Source organism: Oryctolagus cuniculus, chromosome 15, assembly GCF_051225735.1.
Source record: "Oryctolagus cuniculus isolate XC-2025 breed Fujian yellow rabbit chromosome 15, ASM5122573v1, whole genome shotgun sequence".
Classification (NCBI taxonomy): Eukaryota; Metazoa; Chordata; class Mammalia; order Lagomorpha; family Leporidae; genus Oryctolagus; species Oryctolagus cuniculus.
The window spans coordinates 38,380,357-38,395,678 of record NC_142881.1 but is presented as its reverse complement, the minus strand read 5'-3'; the positions used below and the strand labels follow the sequence as shown (position 1 = coordinate 38,395,678).

The 15,322-nt window shown below is 39.9% G+C and overlaps 2 protein-coding genes across 6 annotated transcripts in view; one reads left to right on the top strand and one right to left on the bottom strand.

Annotated features, from left to right (window-relative positions):
- BTAF1 (B-TFIID TATA-box binding protein associated factor 1) overlaps positions 1–15,322 on the top strand; it is a 95,327-nt gene that overhangs the window by 54,068 nt on the left and 25,937 nt on the right. For 2 of the 3 annotated variants that reach the window (XM_008270199.5, XM_089314757.1), the window contains 10 exons: positions 815–919; positions 2,663–2,812; positions 3,078–3,220; positions 3,509–3,683; positions 5,093–5,296; positions 7,905–8,331; positions 9,239–9,429; positions 12,401–12,554; positions 13,201–13,310; positions 13,915–14,116. In XM_008270199.5, the coding sequence (XP_008268421.3) occupies positions 815–919; positions 2,663–2,812; positions 3,078–3,220; positions 3,509–3,683; positions 5,093–5,296; positions 7,905–8,331; positions 9,239–9,429; positions 12,401–12,554; positions 13,201–13,310; positions 13,915–14,116 (1,861 nt within the window). Of the gene's footprint in view, positions 1–814; positions 920–2,662; positions 2,813–3,077; positions 3,221–3,508; positions 3,684–4,483; positions 4,632–5,092; positions 5,297–7,904; positions 8,332–9,238; positions 9,430–12,400; positions 12,555–13,200; positions 13,311–13,914; positions 14,117–15,322 lie in introns of those variants that run through there. The other variant, XM_089314758.1, reaches the window with a different exon arrangement.
- Positions 2,470–15,322, bottom strand: part of CPEB3 (cytoplasmic polyadenylation element binding protein 3) — a 276,927-nt gene continuing 264,074 nt past the window's right edge. Inside the window, exon 10 of one of the 3 annotated variants that reach the window (XM_070057624.2) lies at positions 2,470–3,338. In XM_070057624.2, coding sequence (XP_069913725.1) covers positions 3,321–3,338 — 18 coding nt within the window. In that variant the 3' untranslated portion in view covers positions 2,470–3,320. The remainder of the gene's footprint in view (positions 3,339–15,322) is intronic. The other 2 variants (XM_070057623.2, XM_051823389.3) reach the window with 2 other exon arrangements.

Genomic DNA, 15,322 nt, shown 5'->3' with positions numbered 1-15,322 from the left:
AAGTTTTTCTGATAGTTGGTCTTAGTGTGCTTATAAATATTTGAACAGCAGTAGACAGTATATTGTCGCTCCCCCTCTTCATGGAGGAACGACACAGGACCCTGCGTTGTTCTTTCGTCTGCTCGGCCCTCCCCGGGTTTGCTGCTGGTTCTTCCCGGGTTGGCTACTATCCCTTGCACCTCCGTGGAAGGGCGGTTCCCCCTGGCCACATTCCCCACTTCCGCAGGGGAGCGGCACACCGCCGGCCGGCTCTCTCGGGGGGTGCACAGGCGTTCCCCTTAGATGTTCCCCTTAGATGTTCCTGGTGCATGCCGTCTCTCTCCTCCTTTATAGTCCTCCTCCGCCAATCCTAACTCAGCTGCCCACACGCTGAGTACGCTGCTCTCCTCCAATCAGGAGCAAGTCCTACAGTTTATTGGTTGAACTGGAGGCAGCTGTGCAGAAGCTGTTTTCTTCTCTCCCAGCGCCATATTGTGGGAGAGCAGATGCATAGAATAAATCTTAATTCCAGTAACTCAGTCCAGTCCGGGTTGCTCCCCACAGTATATAGGATCCCATATTCTGGACATAGTAGGTATTTAGTAAGCATTCTTTGGTTGCTTGATTTCTGTGAGCTTTAGTAATTTCTCCAACCTCTTCGAAAAATAGGATATTTGGTGTCTCAAAATCTCATCAAAATTTATCACCAGTAGAACATTTTTGATAAAGCCATGCAGTCTTTTTCACGGTAATATTCCTATTATTTTACTTGTATATCTGGTAAGCTGACATCCAAGAATAAAATGTTATAGCTTTAATTCTGTTTTGTTTTCAGAACTCATCGTCTTGGCTTATACCTATCCTGCCTGATATGCTCCGACACATTTTTCAATTCTGTGTTTTAGAAAGCAGTCAGGAAATTCTGGACCTCATTCACAAGGTACACGATGAATATCTCTACTGTGTTTTTAAATTTACTTTGTAAATTTTTAAAAATTTTTCTCATAATTGCTGTTCTGTTAGGATTTTAGAAAATAGAGATTTGAAAAATCTGGCATCCTAATTTGCAAGGTGACATGGGAGTTAAGTTCTGGTTGACCGTTTTTTCCTCCTCTTACTATATGACCTCCTAAACATGTTTTAAGCATTTTCTGATACCCTCAATAAAGTAAAGAAAAAAACACTGCTGTTCTTTAGCCCTCATTTGCTGTTTCTCAGTAGGCTTATAGATCCTGCAAAGTATCTTTTGGGATCTGTTGATATTGTACAATCTCATTATCAGAGTTTCAGATTTGTGGATTTTCCTTTTAGCAAGATTTGTCATAAAAGTTATGTTGGAATATTGATAGGACTTGATACATTTAATAGCATTTATAAGGGAAATGGCACTTTTTATCCTTAGAATCTGTAGCTAGTCTTGAATTTTTGTTACTCATGTTAGCAACCTTGGATTAACAATGATGTTATTTCTATATATTGGTCCTAGCCTGTGAAATATTGGTCCTAGCCTGTGAAATGTTAGGCATCAAAAAAGATACTTTATTGTATGTGATCAAGATTCAAGGCTTACACTGTTTTAAATTTATTTTAGGGTATCACCACCTCTAAATTTAGCAGAGTGTGTTTATCAGGAACTATTACTTTTTTTTTTTTTTTTTTTTTAGATTTACTTATTTATTTGAAAGAGTTACACGGGGGGGGGGGGGGTCTTCCATCCGCTCGTTCACTCCCCAGTAGGCCGCAGTGGCTGGAGCTGCGCCGATCTAAAGCCAAGTGCCTGGAGCTTCTGGGTCTTGCACATGGGTGCATGGGCCCAAGGACTTGGGTCATCTTCTGCTGCTTTCCCAGGCCATAGCGGAGAGCTGGATCGGAAGTGGAGCTGCTAGGACTTGAACTGACCCCCAGGAGCTATTATGTCTTAAAGTGGGTGTTGAAGGACCAGCTTTGTGGTAGAGCTGGTTAAGCCACTGCCTGCAATGCTGACATCCCATATGAGTGCTGGTTCAAGCCATATGTGTTGAATGTAGGATTGTATAAGTATTATCAAGTGTTATCAAAGGATCTCAGTGACTTAATGAGATTTTTGACAGCTGTTACTTATGGGCATATTTTATTTAAAAATCTGTAGAAGACATTGAAGATTCCTTATATTCCTTTTTTTTTTTTTTTTTTTAAGACTTTATTTATTTATTTAGAAGCAGAATTAGAAAGGGAGATCTTCTGTCTGCTAGTTCACTCCCCAAATGGCTATAGCAGCCATGGCTGGGCTAGGCTGAACCTAGGAGCCAGGAGCTTCTGGGTCTCCCGAGTGAGAGCAGAGACCCAAGCACTTAGGCTGTCTTCTGCTGCTTTTTCAGGTGCATTAATAGGGAGCTGAATCAGAAATGGAGCAGCACAAACTGGCACCCATATAGGATGCTGGTGTTGCAGGCAGTGGCTTTACCCATTACATCACAACCCTAACCCCTATATTCCTTTTTTCAAAAAAAATTTGTGTTAGATTTTTTAGTCTGCAAACCTATCAAAAAAAAAAGTATTGTAAAAATAAACCTGTATTAAATTCAGAATGAAACATTGTGATATTTCCTATTTTTTTCAATTCAGTAACCTTAAAAATAGGTAAGTATTAGATTTTTGAGCACTCATTAGAAGAATTTATTTTCATATTCACCTTTCACTGTAGGTTTGGATGGAACTGTTGAGCAAGGCTTCGGTTCAGTATGTGGTGGCAGCTGCTTGTCCATGGATGGGTGCTTGGCTTTGCTTAATGATGCAGCCTTCTCACTTACCAATTGATCTAAATATGTTACTAGAAGTAAAAGCCAGAGCCAAGGTATGTGTAGAGCTACATGATGTATTTGTATATTCAGCTCAGAATCATTAGTACAGTAACCATATAAGAAATCAATACAGCTTGATTATTAATGTGATTCATAAGTAAAGAGAAATTGTTATTAGGACCCCAACAAAATGAGTGATAATTTTTATCCATTAAAGTTTTGTGAAAAGAATGGTATTATACTGGGACTATAACAGTGTGTTTGTTGTTGTCCATTAAATTTTAATGATTTATCTTGTTTTTTCTTCTTTCATTCTAGGAAAAAACAGGAGGTAAGGTACGCCAGGGCCAAAGCCAAAGTAAAGAAGCACTTCAGGAGTATATTGCCGGTGCAGACACCATTATGGAAGACCCAGCCACCAGGGATTTTGTGGTTATGCGGGCCAGAATGATGGCAGCCAAGTGAGTATACACCAAGAATCCACAGAACCCCTCTGAACAATCAATTGAAAGGTTTGGCCTTCAAAGGTCATTTAACCGAAAGATTCTTCTCATGTTTCTGTCAATCTTTCCTTGCAGCCTAGGGAAAAATGAAAGGGAGTAAGTGAATTTTTTTGAGTTCTAAAAATAGAATTTTTTATGTTTTTATGAAGATAAGATAGGAGTTATATCTTCTATGGGAAAAGTTAGGTGTTTAGTAGGGGAAAGATTACTTCAGGTAATTTCTATAGTAATTTCTTTATCTTGTAGGTTATTAGGAGCACTTTGTTGCTGTATTTGTGATCCAGGTGTAAATATGGTAACCCAAGAAGTCAAACCAGCTGAATCCCTTGGCCAATTACTCCTGTTTCATTTGAATTCCAAATCTGCATTACAGAGGATTAGTGTTGCTTTGGTAATCTGTGAATGGGCTGCTCTACAGAAGGTACGATACTTATCACAAATACAGTAAGGACGAATGAAGTAAAACAATTTCCATTAGCTGTTAAAATTATTTACATTATATTTTACAACAGAAGAATAGTTTTTCTGTGTAAAAATTTAACAGTTACAGAAAATTATTCCAGATTATATTGAACATTATTTTTTTCCCATTTAACTCTAGATTTTTTTTTACTTAGAACTCTCCATTCTTGTCCCTGTCAGTACTAGCAATGCGCATACTTAATATTTGCTCTTGACCTTACGGTCTGTTAAGAAGTGTCCCTATTAAAACATGTATATGTATGGAAGCAGTCCAGAAAATATTGGTCATTCATTCTTCTCTAAACTTATCAGATATCACTGAAAACAAAGAATAAGAGGCTTTGAATTTTAGACATCTGTTTTTATGGGTAGTAGCAAGGGCAGAATAAAAAATTTTGGTCACAGGAAGAATGAAGTTTCCATATTTAAATGGAGTTTTGTTTAAGACTTGTTTCTGTAAATCAAAGAAACTTCCTGCTGGCTTTGTTTTTTCGTTGACTGGTATTCTGGAAATTTAACTGTCTGCACTTGCTGTGAGAGTTGCTTGTTACTGCCTCTTAGCAGTTTGTCAAAACTGTGTCTAAAAGTAATTGAGCTGTGCTCTGTTGCAACTGAGACCCCTGCTTTGCCTCTGGAAAGAAGCAAGGCTCATCAGTTTTTAGGCAGGACTCGGTGTGCTGGAGAGGCAGTGATGCTGTGTTTTTGTGCCTCTCAGACTCAGCAGCAAGTGTTGACAGTTCGGTTTCTGGACCCTCACAGAGCTTCTCTGGATTTACTCTGTGAAGCCCAGGCTGATCACCCAGATCCCACAGAACCCCTCTTGGCTCACCACTGAGGCCATTCCCCCTCTGGTTGGGGCAGGCAACAACCAGAGAGAGTGGGAAGGGTTAGTTAAATTTGGGGGCAGGTAAGTAGTTTTTAAATTATATATCCATTTCTAAAGTATGGCATGTGAAACTGTGGGCTAAACTGTTAAGTCTAATAATGAACTTTTAAGTAACATTTATATTTAGTGCATGCTAGATATTCTTCTGATAAATTTTATAGTAATATACATTTAAATCTGTACTACAGATAGATCCATACATATATATATACATAAATTTTCAATAAATTCAGAGTAAAGGTAAGAGCAATTAGACAGAAAATTTAATGGAATTATAGTCCCAATGCATGTTGTGTAGTCATTCATATTAAAATGTAGGTTGGATGTTAGTATCTTTTCTCTGTGCAACTAACTATTGTTCTGGGATAGAATATAACATAGATTCAAAATCAGTAGGAATTTGGAACTTTCAGATTTTGTATGTATAAAGTTGTATTTATTTATTTATTTGCCCTGAATATTTGTTGTCTATTATGTTTTAGGAGTGTAAAGCTGTTACCCTAGCTGTGCAACCACGTTTACTTGATATCCTTTCAGAACATTTATATTATGATGAAATTGCTGTTCCATTCACACGAATGCAGAATGAATGTAAACAGCTTATATCATCATTAGCTGATGTACATATTGAAGTTGGTAATAGAGTAAGCAACAATGTTTTAACAATAGATCAAGCTAATGACCTGGTGAGTAACAAAGTCGCTTTCTTAATTTTAGATAGAGTGTGAAATAAAGATTAGAAATTTTGTCATGACCTGTTTACCTTTAAACACACTAATTTGTTGAGTCTGGTAGCCTTTTTTCCCTAACTTTTGGAAGGGTTTTTTTCTTTGTTACCTGTTTTTGAAATAAGGATAAGGAATGGGGAAAAGGTGTTTTTTTTTTAACTAAAATTTTGATAAACTATAGAAAAAGCAATAACATTTTGATATTTGGATTAGTCTTTAAAAATATTTATTTATTTATTTATTTATTTGAAAGTGAGAGTTGGGGCTGACACTGTGGTAAAGCAGGTAAAAGCCGCTGCCTACAGTGCTAGCATCCTATGTGGGCACTGGTTGAAGTCCCGACTGCTCCATTTCCAATCCAGCTCTCTATTATGGCCTTGGAAAGCAGTAGATGGCCCCCAAGTCGTTGGGCCCCTGCACCCGCGTGAGAGACCAGGACGAAGCTCCTGGCTTTGGATTGGCTCAGCTCTGGTTGTTGCATCCATCTGGGGAGTAAACCAGATGGTTCAGAGTGAGAGGTAGAGAGAGAGAGATCTTCCATTCACTGATTTACTCCCCAAACTGCTGCAACAGCCGGGGTTGGGCCAGGCCAAAGCTAGGAGCCTGAAGCTTCTTCTGGGTCTCCCACATGGATGCAGGGACCCAAACAGTTGGGCCATCTTCTGCTGCTTTCCCATGTTCATTAGTAGGGAGCTGGATCGGAAGGGGAGCAGCCAGGACGTGAACTGGTGCCCATATGGGATGCTGACATCTCAAGCGGTGATATACAGTGCCACCCCATTATTCTGATTCCATATCCTCTCCCCCATAAATTACTTTTGCTTATTCTAGAATTTCACATAACTGGAAAGAATTGCTGTATTCTTTGGGCCATCTTCTGCTTTTTTTTTAGGCAAATAGTAGGGAGCTAGATTGGAAGTGGAGCAGCTGGGACAGGAACTGGCACCCATATGGCACGCTGGAATTGCTGGCAATGACTACCCACAGTATCTTACTATGTCTTCAAACTTATACAAACCTGGGATTTTTATTGTAACAGAAATATCCTCTGTTATCCACAGTTACAAATCATGTCAGCATTTTCTTTCAGAAAATTTCATGTGTTTATCCTTCTGTTTCTGTTGTCACAGCCTAATCCAAGTCCTTAGTACTTTATGTGCAGGTCCTGATTTACTTTTTCTTCTTCTTTTTAAGATTGATTTATTTATTTGGAAAAGTTAGAGTTTCCATTTCCTTGCTTTTAGTTTTTCCCTCATTACCTTCTCTAAACTTCACTTCTTTTTTTCTTCATTATTTCTCAGTCTTCTTCCAGCCAAGCCTTTTTAATTTTCTTTTTGCAGAAGTACATCACACTTCTTTCTTTGCCTGAGATCCAGTTTCCTTTGCCAGGGATTCCCTGTGCCCAATCCTTTTCATTCATCCAGAGTTCCTCCATCTTCATCTCGTGCTTAGACCAAGATACACTTTTCAGTTCCTTGGACAACATCCTGCTTTCCACTCCCTACCTCACTTCATCTGTTTGCCAAAATGTCCTTATAACCTCTGGTTTACCCATTCTTAAAAACAAGTTAAATGTATTAACCTCTTCTGTTCCGTCTTCATTAATCTCTTCTGTTATGGTGAGTGAAGCAGCCCTCTGTAATGCCACAGCAACTTGCTTGTAACCTTTGTTATATGTTACATTATCTTAAATCTTTTTATTTTAAGATAATGGACTTTAAAAAAAATTTTATTTTCATTTCATTTAAAAGAGTTAAGAGGTGGTCTTCCATCTGCTGGTTCACTCCCCAAATGCCTGCAACTGCTAGGGGCTGACTGAAACTGAAGCCAAGCACCCAGAACTCAGTCTGAGTCTCTTGGAGTGGCAATAGACCCAGCACTTGGGCTCTGCGTTAGGTGGGAGCTGTTCTGGAAGTAGAGCTGCTTTAACTCGAACCAGTGCTCCAATATGGGATGCTGACACTGCAAGCAGCAGCTTAACCAACTATATCATGATGCCAGCCCTAGGTTTTCTTTTTGGGTTGATGAAAATATTTTAAAATTGATTCATAAGTCTTTGAATACACTAAAAACAGCTAAATTGTGTACTTCAAATGGGTAAATTTTGTGACATTTGAATTGTGTCTCAAGGTATTAAAGACTGAATAGTCCTTCAATTAGGTTTGTAAAGTAGAAAGTAGTGAATTTTGAATTATTAGTTTATTGCTTATAGCCTTTTCATTTCATTTCATTGAAGTATTCTATGTATTAAGGGTGATTTTTCCCTCAGTCTAATTAGATACATTTAAAGGATGAGTAGTTCTTTTTCTTCTCTAGTAACTGTGCATTTGTTAAAAAATATATGTATATATAATGCTAAAATATTTATAATGCTAATGCAAATGTTAAATTCAGATTAAAACAGTTTAGTTGGGATATGTTAGATGTTTAATTTATTGAGTACTGAACCAGTACTATCTATTGTGGAACTTGGAATTGAAACTAAAGGTTTACTGTCTGCCCTTTGGGAGTTTAGAGTCTATTGGGGTTGACATAACTAATTTTTAATTTCTTTTTTTCCTGTTAGGTCACTACTGTTTTTAATGAAGCCACATCATCTTTTGATTTAAATCCTCAAGTGTTTCAGCAGTTAGATAGTAAACGACAGCAAGTCCAAATGACAGTTACAGAGACCAACCAGGAATGGCAAGTGTTGCAGTTGAGAGTGCATACTTTTGCCGCATGTGCTGTTGTGAGCTTGCAGCAGCTTCCAGAAAAGTTAAATCCCATCATAAAACCATTAATGGAGACAATTAGAAAAGAAGAAAATACACTAGTACAAAACTATGCAGCTCAGTGCATAGCTAAACTACTTCAGCAGTGCACAACAAGGACACCTTGTCCTAATTCAAAAATTATTAAAAACCTCTGTAGTTCACTTTGTGTGGATCCGTATCTAACACCTTGTGTCACATGTCCAGTGCCTACACAAAGTGGCCAGGAAAATTTTAAAGGTTTGTATCAATAAACATTTATTTGGGGTAAAGAAAGAATTAAACTCTTTGATTTGTTTTCATTTACTGATCGATATAATTTAAGTACAAATCTAGTTTATGTTAGACCCTTTTCACATTCTCGGAAAAATATTTTGGTTGTAACAACATTACTTGTTACATGAATTTATGTATACTGCTGATAAATCACAACCCTCTTAAATTCAAACAAGCCCTTCACAGAAGACCTGCTATCTGATAAAGATGACTGAAATCTGTAAGATTTCATCTCCCTCTTCCCCTTTATTGTTGTGTAAGGCAGCAGTATTTTCTAATAGTCATTGTCTGACTTCATGGTGACTGTGGAATTGGTTTTAATGATACTTATTAGGCCTAACACAGTTTTTTTCTTTTTAAATGTATATAGTTTTTTGTTTTTGTTTTTATGGACAGGCAGAGTTAGAGACAGAGAGAAAGGTCTTCCTTCCATTGGTTCACCCCCCAAATGGCCGCCAGGAGCCAGGTGCTTCCTCCTGGTCTCCCATGGGGGTGCAGGGCCCAAGCACTTGGGCCATCCTCCACTGCCTTTCCCGGGCCACAGCAGAGAGCTAGACTGGAAGAGGAGCAACTGGGACAGAACCGGCACCCCAACCAGGACTAGAACCTGGAGGATTAGCCGTGGCGCCAGCCATAAATGTATATACTTTTAATTGATGGCACAATCCTTGTATGTGGTATTTCTTGTTTGCCTGATTCTGCAACACTGATTGTGTTAGGCATAGATGCTGTGCAAATATTTTTATTACCATCTCATTGTCTGAAGAAAATTGAGGCCTTTAAAGACAGTTTTAAAATATGTTTTTATCCATTTTTGAGTGGAAAACATTTGGTCACCTACGATTAAAAGTTTAACTTTTGTCCTTGTTAGGATCCAACTCAGAAAAAGATGGGATGCACCATACTGTTACCAAGCACAGAGGTATAATTACACTCTATAGGCATCAGAAAGCTGCCTTTGCTATCACAAGTAGACGAGGTCCTACCCCCAAAGCGGTAAAAGCTCAAATAGCAGATTTTCCTGCAGGGAGTAGTGGAAGCATCTTTATTGAACTTGATGAGGTAAGCAGTTTTCTTTGAATACTTCAAAAATGTTTTTGAAAGTTTGTTGTTGTTGTTGTTTATTTGAGAAGTAGAGTTATAGAGAGAAGGTGAGACAGAGAGAGAGGCCCTCCACTTGGGCCATCTTCTTCTGCTTTCCCAGGCCAGAAGCAGAGAACTGGATGGGAAGAGGAGCAGCCAGGACACGAACCCATGCCCATAGGGGATGCTAGCGCCACAGGCGGAGGCTTAGCCTACTGCGCCACAGTGCCAGCCCCTGAATAATTTATAAACAGATATGTGGCTTATAGATTGAGAACTTAGGTTGTCATAGCAACATCCAGAACTGTTTTCTCACATTTTAAGTGAGAGGACTGTGTTTAATGACTTTTTGGAGTACTCTGGCAACATAATAAAAAAAGAAAGCACGCTTCTACAAATTGCTCACATTTTTTGTAATTTTTACTGTCTTTAGAGAAGATATTAAATAATAGTGAAAGCTACCTTTTCTCAGTCCTATCAATGTCAGGAATTCTTGTTGATATTTAGAGAGTAAGTTTACAAACCTCAAACTGTCACCCACCTGATTTTTAATCAACCTTGAATTTATTAAATATGTACTGTGACTTACAGATCTAAACTTACTTTCTTCTGTGAACAGCCAGTTTTCCCTCTCTTAAATCCTTTCTCTCTGCTTTCTAAAGGGACTTCAAGATAATCATGCTTCATATTTCTGATGGTATATTCTTTCCATTCCATTCCACTGGTCTCTGTGTTCTACAGTATAGACTTCTCTAAATTCAAATAATAACCCATAATAAAAAGGGGTTAGTGGTTTGATTTTAAAAGCTTAGTCATATTAGTAACAATAGAACGAAAGTTCTAGTTTTTTTGTTTTTTTTAAGATTTATTTATTTGAAAGTTGAGAGAGAGAGAAAAAGAAATCTTCCCATCAGTTGGTTTGCTCTCCAAATACCCACAGCAATTGGGACAGGGCAGTACTAAAGCCAGGAGCCAGGAACTCCATCCAGATTGGACTGAAAGCACACAGCAGCCAGGACTAGGAACCGGGAACTCTGATAGGGGATGAAGCATTCCAATCTGCAACTTAACCTGGAACACCAATGCCCCTAAAATATATGATTTTGGGTGGGGTAGGGGAGCAGTTTGGTGGACTGTAATGGCTACTGAATAAGAAGTTACTGAGGGAGCCTGGCACTGTGGTGCAGCAGGTTAAAGCCTTGGCCTAAAGCGCCAGCATCCCATATGGGCACTGGTTCTAGTCCTAGCTGTTCCTCTTCCAATCCAGCTCTCTGCTATGGCCTGGGAAGGCAATGGAAGATGGCTCAAGTCCTTGGGCCCCTGCACCCACGTGGGAGACCCGGAAGAAGCTCCTGACTCCTGAATTCGGATCGGCTCAGCTCTAGCCGTTGTGGCCATTTGGAGACTGAACCAGCAGATGGAAGACCTTTCTTTCTCTTTCTCTCCCTCCCTCTCTCTCTGTTTCTCTCTTTCTCCCCCCGCCCCGTAACACTATCAAATAAATAAAAATAAATCTAAAAAATAGATAAAAAGTTACTGATCTTGTGTGAATACTATTAAGCTATTCCCTAAATATAAATAAGGAAAGCATTTTATCTCTCTGTTTTCTGATAAGTTTCTGTGGAATAGGGAGAAGAAAAAAGACATGTCACTTAGCACTGTCTCTAGAAAATATTTTTTTTATTTTATTTTATTTTATTTTATTTTTTGACAGGCAGAGTGGACAGTGAGAGAGACAGAGAGAAAGGTCTTCCTTTGCCGTTGGTTCACCCTCCAATGGCCGCCGCGGCTGGCGCGCTGCGGCCAGCGCACCGCGCTGATCCGATGGCAGGAGCCAGGAGCCAGGTGCTTTTCCTGGTCTCCCATGGGGTGCAGGGCCCAAGCACCTGGGCCATCCTCCACTGCACTCCCTGGCCACAGCAGAGAGCTGGCCTGGAAGAGGGACAACTGGGACAGAATCCGGCGCCCCGACCGGGACTAGAACCCGGTGTGCCGGCGCCGCTAGGCGGAGGATTAGCCTAGTGAGCCACGGCGCCGGCCTAGAAAATATTTCTTAACCCAAAACCCCCAAGAGTATTTCACCTTCAACACAGAAATTTAGGACCATATAAATTTAAGTATGGAAGGATGTTTTTAGTTGCCATAAATATGTCTGGTAATTGCTTAATTGGTTAATAGGAACACTAAAAATTCCAAGATGGTGACTTTTACATTCTGCTGATAAAATTTTATTTATTGATTTAAAAATATTTATTTGGGGGCTGGCATGTGGGGCTGGCATTGCGGGGTAGTAGTTAAAACCACCACTTGGGATGCCAGCATCCCATATAGGCACCAGTTCACGTCCTGGCTGCTCCACTTCCAATTCAGCTCCCTGTTATTGCACCTGGGAAAGCAGTGTAGGATGGCTCAAGTACTTGGGTCCCTGCCACTCACGTAGGAGACCAGGAAGAAGCTCCTGGATCCTGGCTTCGGCCTGGCCCCAGGACTAGCCGTTGCAACCATTTGAGAATCAGCAGATGAAGGTTCTCTATCACTCCCTCTCTCTGTAATTCTGACTTTCAGATGAATAAATAAATCTTAAAATTTCAAAAACCATAAAAATATTTATTTGGGAGGTAGAGTGACAGCACTGCTGGTTTACTTCCTATAGAGCCACAGCAGTCACATCTGGGTTGGACTGAAGCCAGGAGCCAGTAACTGCATCCTGGTCTCTCACACAGGTGGCAGGGTCTTACGTACGTGGGCCATTCTCCACTGCCTTCCAGGCACATTAGCAGGGAACTGGAAGGGAAGCAGGGTAGGTGGGGCTCTTAACTGGCAGTCTTACATGGGATGCCAGCTTTGTAAGCTGAGGCTTAATACACTGAGCAACAGTGCCAACCCCTCTTTATAAAATTATGAATTTATTATGCAGAGAATTCTGTTTTCAACTGGCATTTAATTTTAGGCTCAGAAGCCTTACCTGGTACAACGGAGAGGAGCTGAATTTGCCTTGACAACTATAGTGAAGCATTTTGGTGGTGAAATGGCAATGATGTTGCCACATCTTTGGGATGCTATGATTGGCCCATTGAGGAATACAATTGACATAAATAATTTTGGTATGTGCATCTTTTTCTAAGTTTGGTTCTTAGCAAATTTTAATGATAAATTCATTATATCATTATATAAATTCATTATATCATTTTAAAATAAAAGTGCCTATACCTCTTTATCTCAGACCAGCAGGTAATTTAAAGTGTTAAGATTGATTATTTTTAACTTATTTCCATGTCATTCTGCATACTTTTTGCTTTTTTTTCTATTACATATTTTAAAAAATGCTTGAAAAGTATCACTATGTTAAACTATTTTTGGTATTGAGTAATACTCCAGCACTTATATTAAGGTCATGGCATTTAATTTTTTTTTTAAGTTTTCTTGATTTTATTTGAAAGGCAAGTTACAGAGAGGGAGCGACAGAGAGACTGATCTTCCATCTGCTGGTTCACCCCCCAAGGCTGGAGCTGAGCCAAGCTGAAGCCAGGAGCCAAAAGTTGCTTCTGGATCTCTCACACGGGTGCAGGGGCCCAAGGACTTGGGCCATCTTCCACTGCTTTCTTGGCGCATTAGTAGGCAGCTGGATGAGAACTGGAGCAGCAAGTTTTCTTTCCTGTACTAGCTGGAGAGGTGCTAAAAACTTTTGTAGGCTCTAAATTTTGAAAAATTTTATGTAAATTGATATTAAGACTTAATACATTTTAACAGATGGAAAGTCTCTTCTGGAAAGGGGAGATGGCCCTGCTCAAGAATTGGTGAATTCTCTACAGGTTTTTGAAACAGCAGCAGCTTCAATGGATTCTGAACTTCATCCCTTGGTAACTAATGAAAATGTAGTATTTCTTCAAGTAAAACAAATGGTTTTATTAAAAAATGTGAAAGTTTGAAAAAATGTAACTTTGATATCATCCTTAGTAATGACATTTTTCTTTCTATGGTATAACTAGACTCTTGTACTGTCAACACAACTCTTGTGGGCTTGGTAGACTACCCAATCTAGAATCTCAGAATATAGAGCATGGGGGAAAGGGCTATGAGCACAAGAGCCAGGTGTAAAAAGGAAGGAAAGCTGTTAACTCAGACCATCCTAGTAATGTAGGTTGAAGAAACAGAGCACAATAAAACCCGTTTTCAAGATAAGTATAAAGATAGTAGGAAGTTGTGGATGGGTAAGAAAGAATATTGAGAAAGGGAGAAGTTCTGCATCTTTTCTTTTTGAAAGTTAGAATGCTTAGTTTGGATTTAAGTAGATTTTCTATGAAGAGTGTTCCAATAGTAATGTTTCAGATATTTGGATGTATTTTTGGATTTAGAGCCACTTGGGATATTGAGGACTTGTCAGAATATGGGCTATCATAGTTATGTTTTAAAGAGTGGTTTCTGTAATGAATGTTCTGATTGCCTTTAACTATTCTTCTTTAGTTGGTACAGCATTTGCCTCATCTTTATATGTGCCTTCAGTACCCCAGCACCGCAGTAAGACACATGGCTGCTCGTTGTGTTGGTGTCATGAGTAAAATAGCCACGATGGAAACAATGAATATTTTTTTGGAAAAGGTTCTTCCATGGCTGGGAGCAATTGATGACAATATCAAACAAGAGGGTGCAATTGAAGCACTTGCCTGTATCCTTTTTATTTTGACTATTCAGAAATTGTATATATTTTACTTCAAGGTGATTAAAATAAAATTGATTTATTCAAATATGTGACTAAATAACATGCCTTGTTCCTTCCCAAAACCAACTTTTTTACATTTTATTTTGAACTATTTCTAGATTTTATAACAACTTACGTTAAAAGTGTTTATTTTATTATGAAAACTTTCACAGAAAATTTGAAGACTTTCTATTTTAAGACATTTACCTTTTTTTAAAGATTTATTTATTTATTTGAAAGAATTACACAAAGAGGAGAGGCAGAGAGAGGGAGAGGTCTTCCATCCGATGGTTCACTCCCCAAATGGCCACAACGGCCAGAGCTGCACCGATCCAAAGCCAGGAGCCAGGTGTTTCTTCCAGGTCTCCCACACCAGTGCAGGGGCCCAAGGAGTTGGGCCATCTTCTACTGCTTTCCCAGGTCATAGCAGAGAGCTGGATCGGAAGCAGAGCAGCCAGGCCTCAAACTGGCACCCATATGTGATGCTGGTACTTCAGGCCAGGGCATTAACCCGCTGTACCACAGCGCTGGCCCAGAAACTTACGTTCTTTAAAAATTTTATTTACTTGAAAGGCAGAATGAGCCAGCGCCGCGGCTCAATAGGCTAATCCTCCGCCTAGCGGCACCGGCACACCAGGTTCTAGTCCCGGTCGGGGCACCGGATTCTGTCCCGGTTGCCCCTCTTCCAGGCTAGCTCTCTGCTGTGGCCAGGGAGTGCAGTGGAGGATGACCCAAGTGCTTGGGCCCTGCACCCCATGGGAGACCAGGAGAAGCTCCTGGCTCCTGGCTTCGGATCAGCGCAGTGCGCTGGCTGCAGCGCGCCAGCCGTGGCAGCCATTGGAGGGTGAACCAACGGCAAAAGGAAGACCTTTCTCTCTCTCTCTCTCACTGTCCACTCTGCCTGTAAAAAAAAAGGGGGGGGGGGGTAGAACTCCCATCTGTTGATTAAGTCCCCAAATGCATGCAATGGGCTGGTGACTGGACCTAGGAACCGGTATTATAATATAGGTCTCCTGTGTGGGTGGCAGGAACCCAATTACTTGAGCCATTGTTGCTGCCTCTCAGGGTCTACAGTAGCAGGAAGCTGGAGTCAGGCACTGGGAGTCAGATGCAGGTATTCTGATAGGGGATGCTGGCATCTTAACCACGTATATAAATACTTGACCCAAGTCA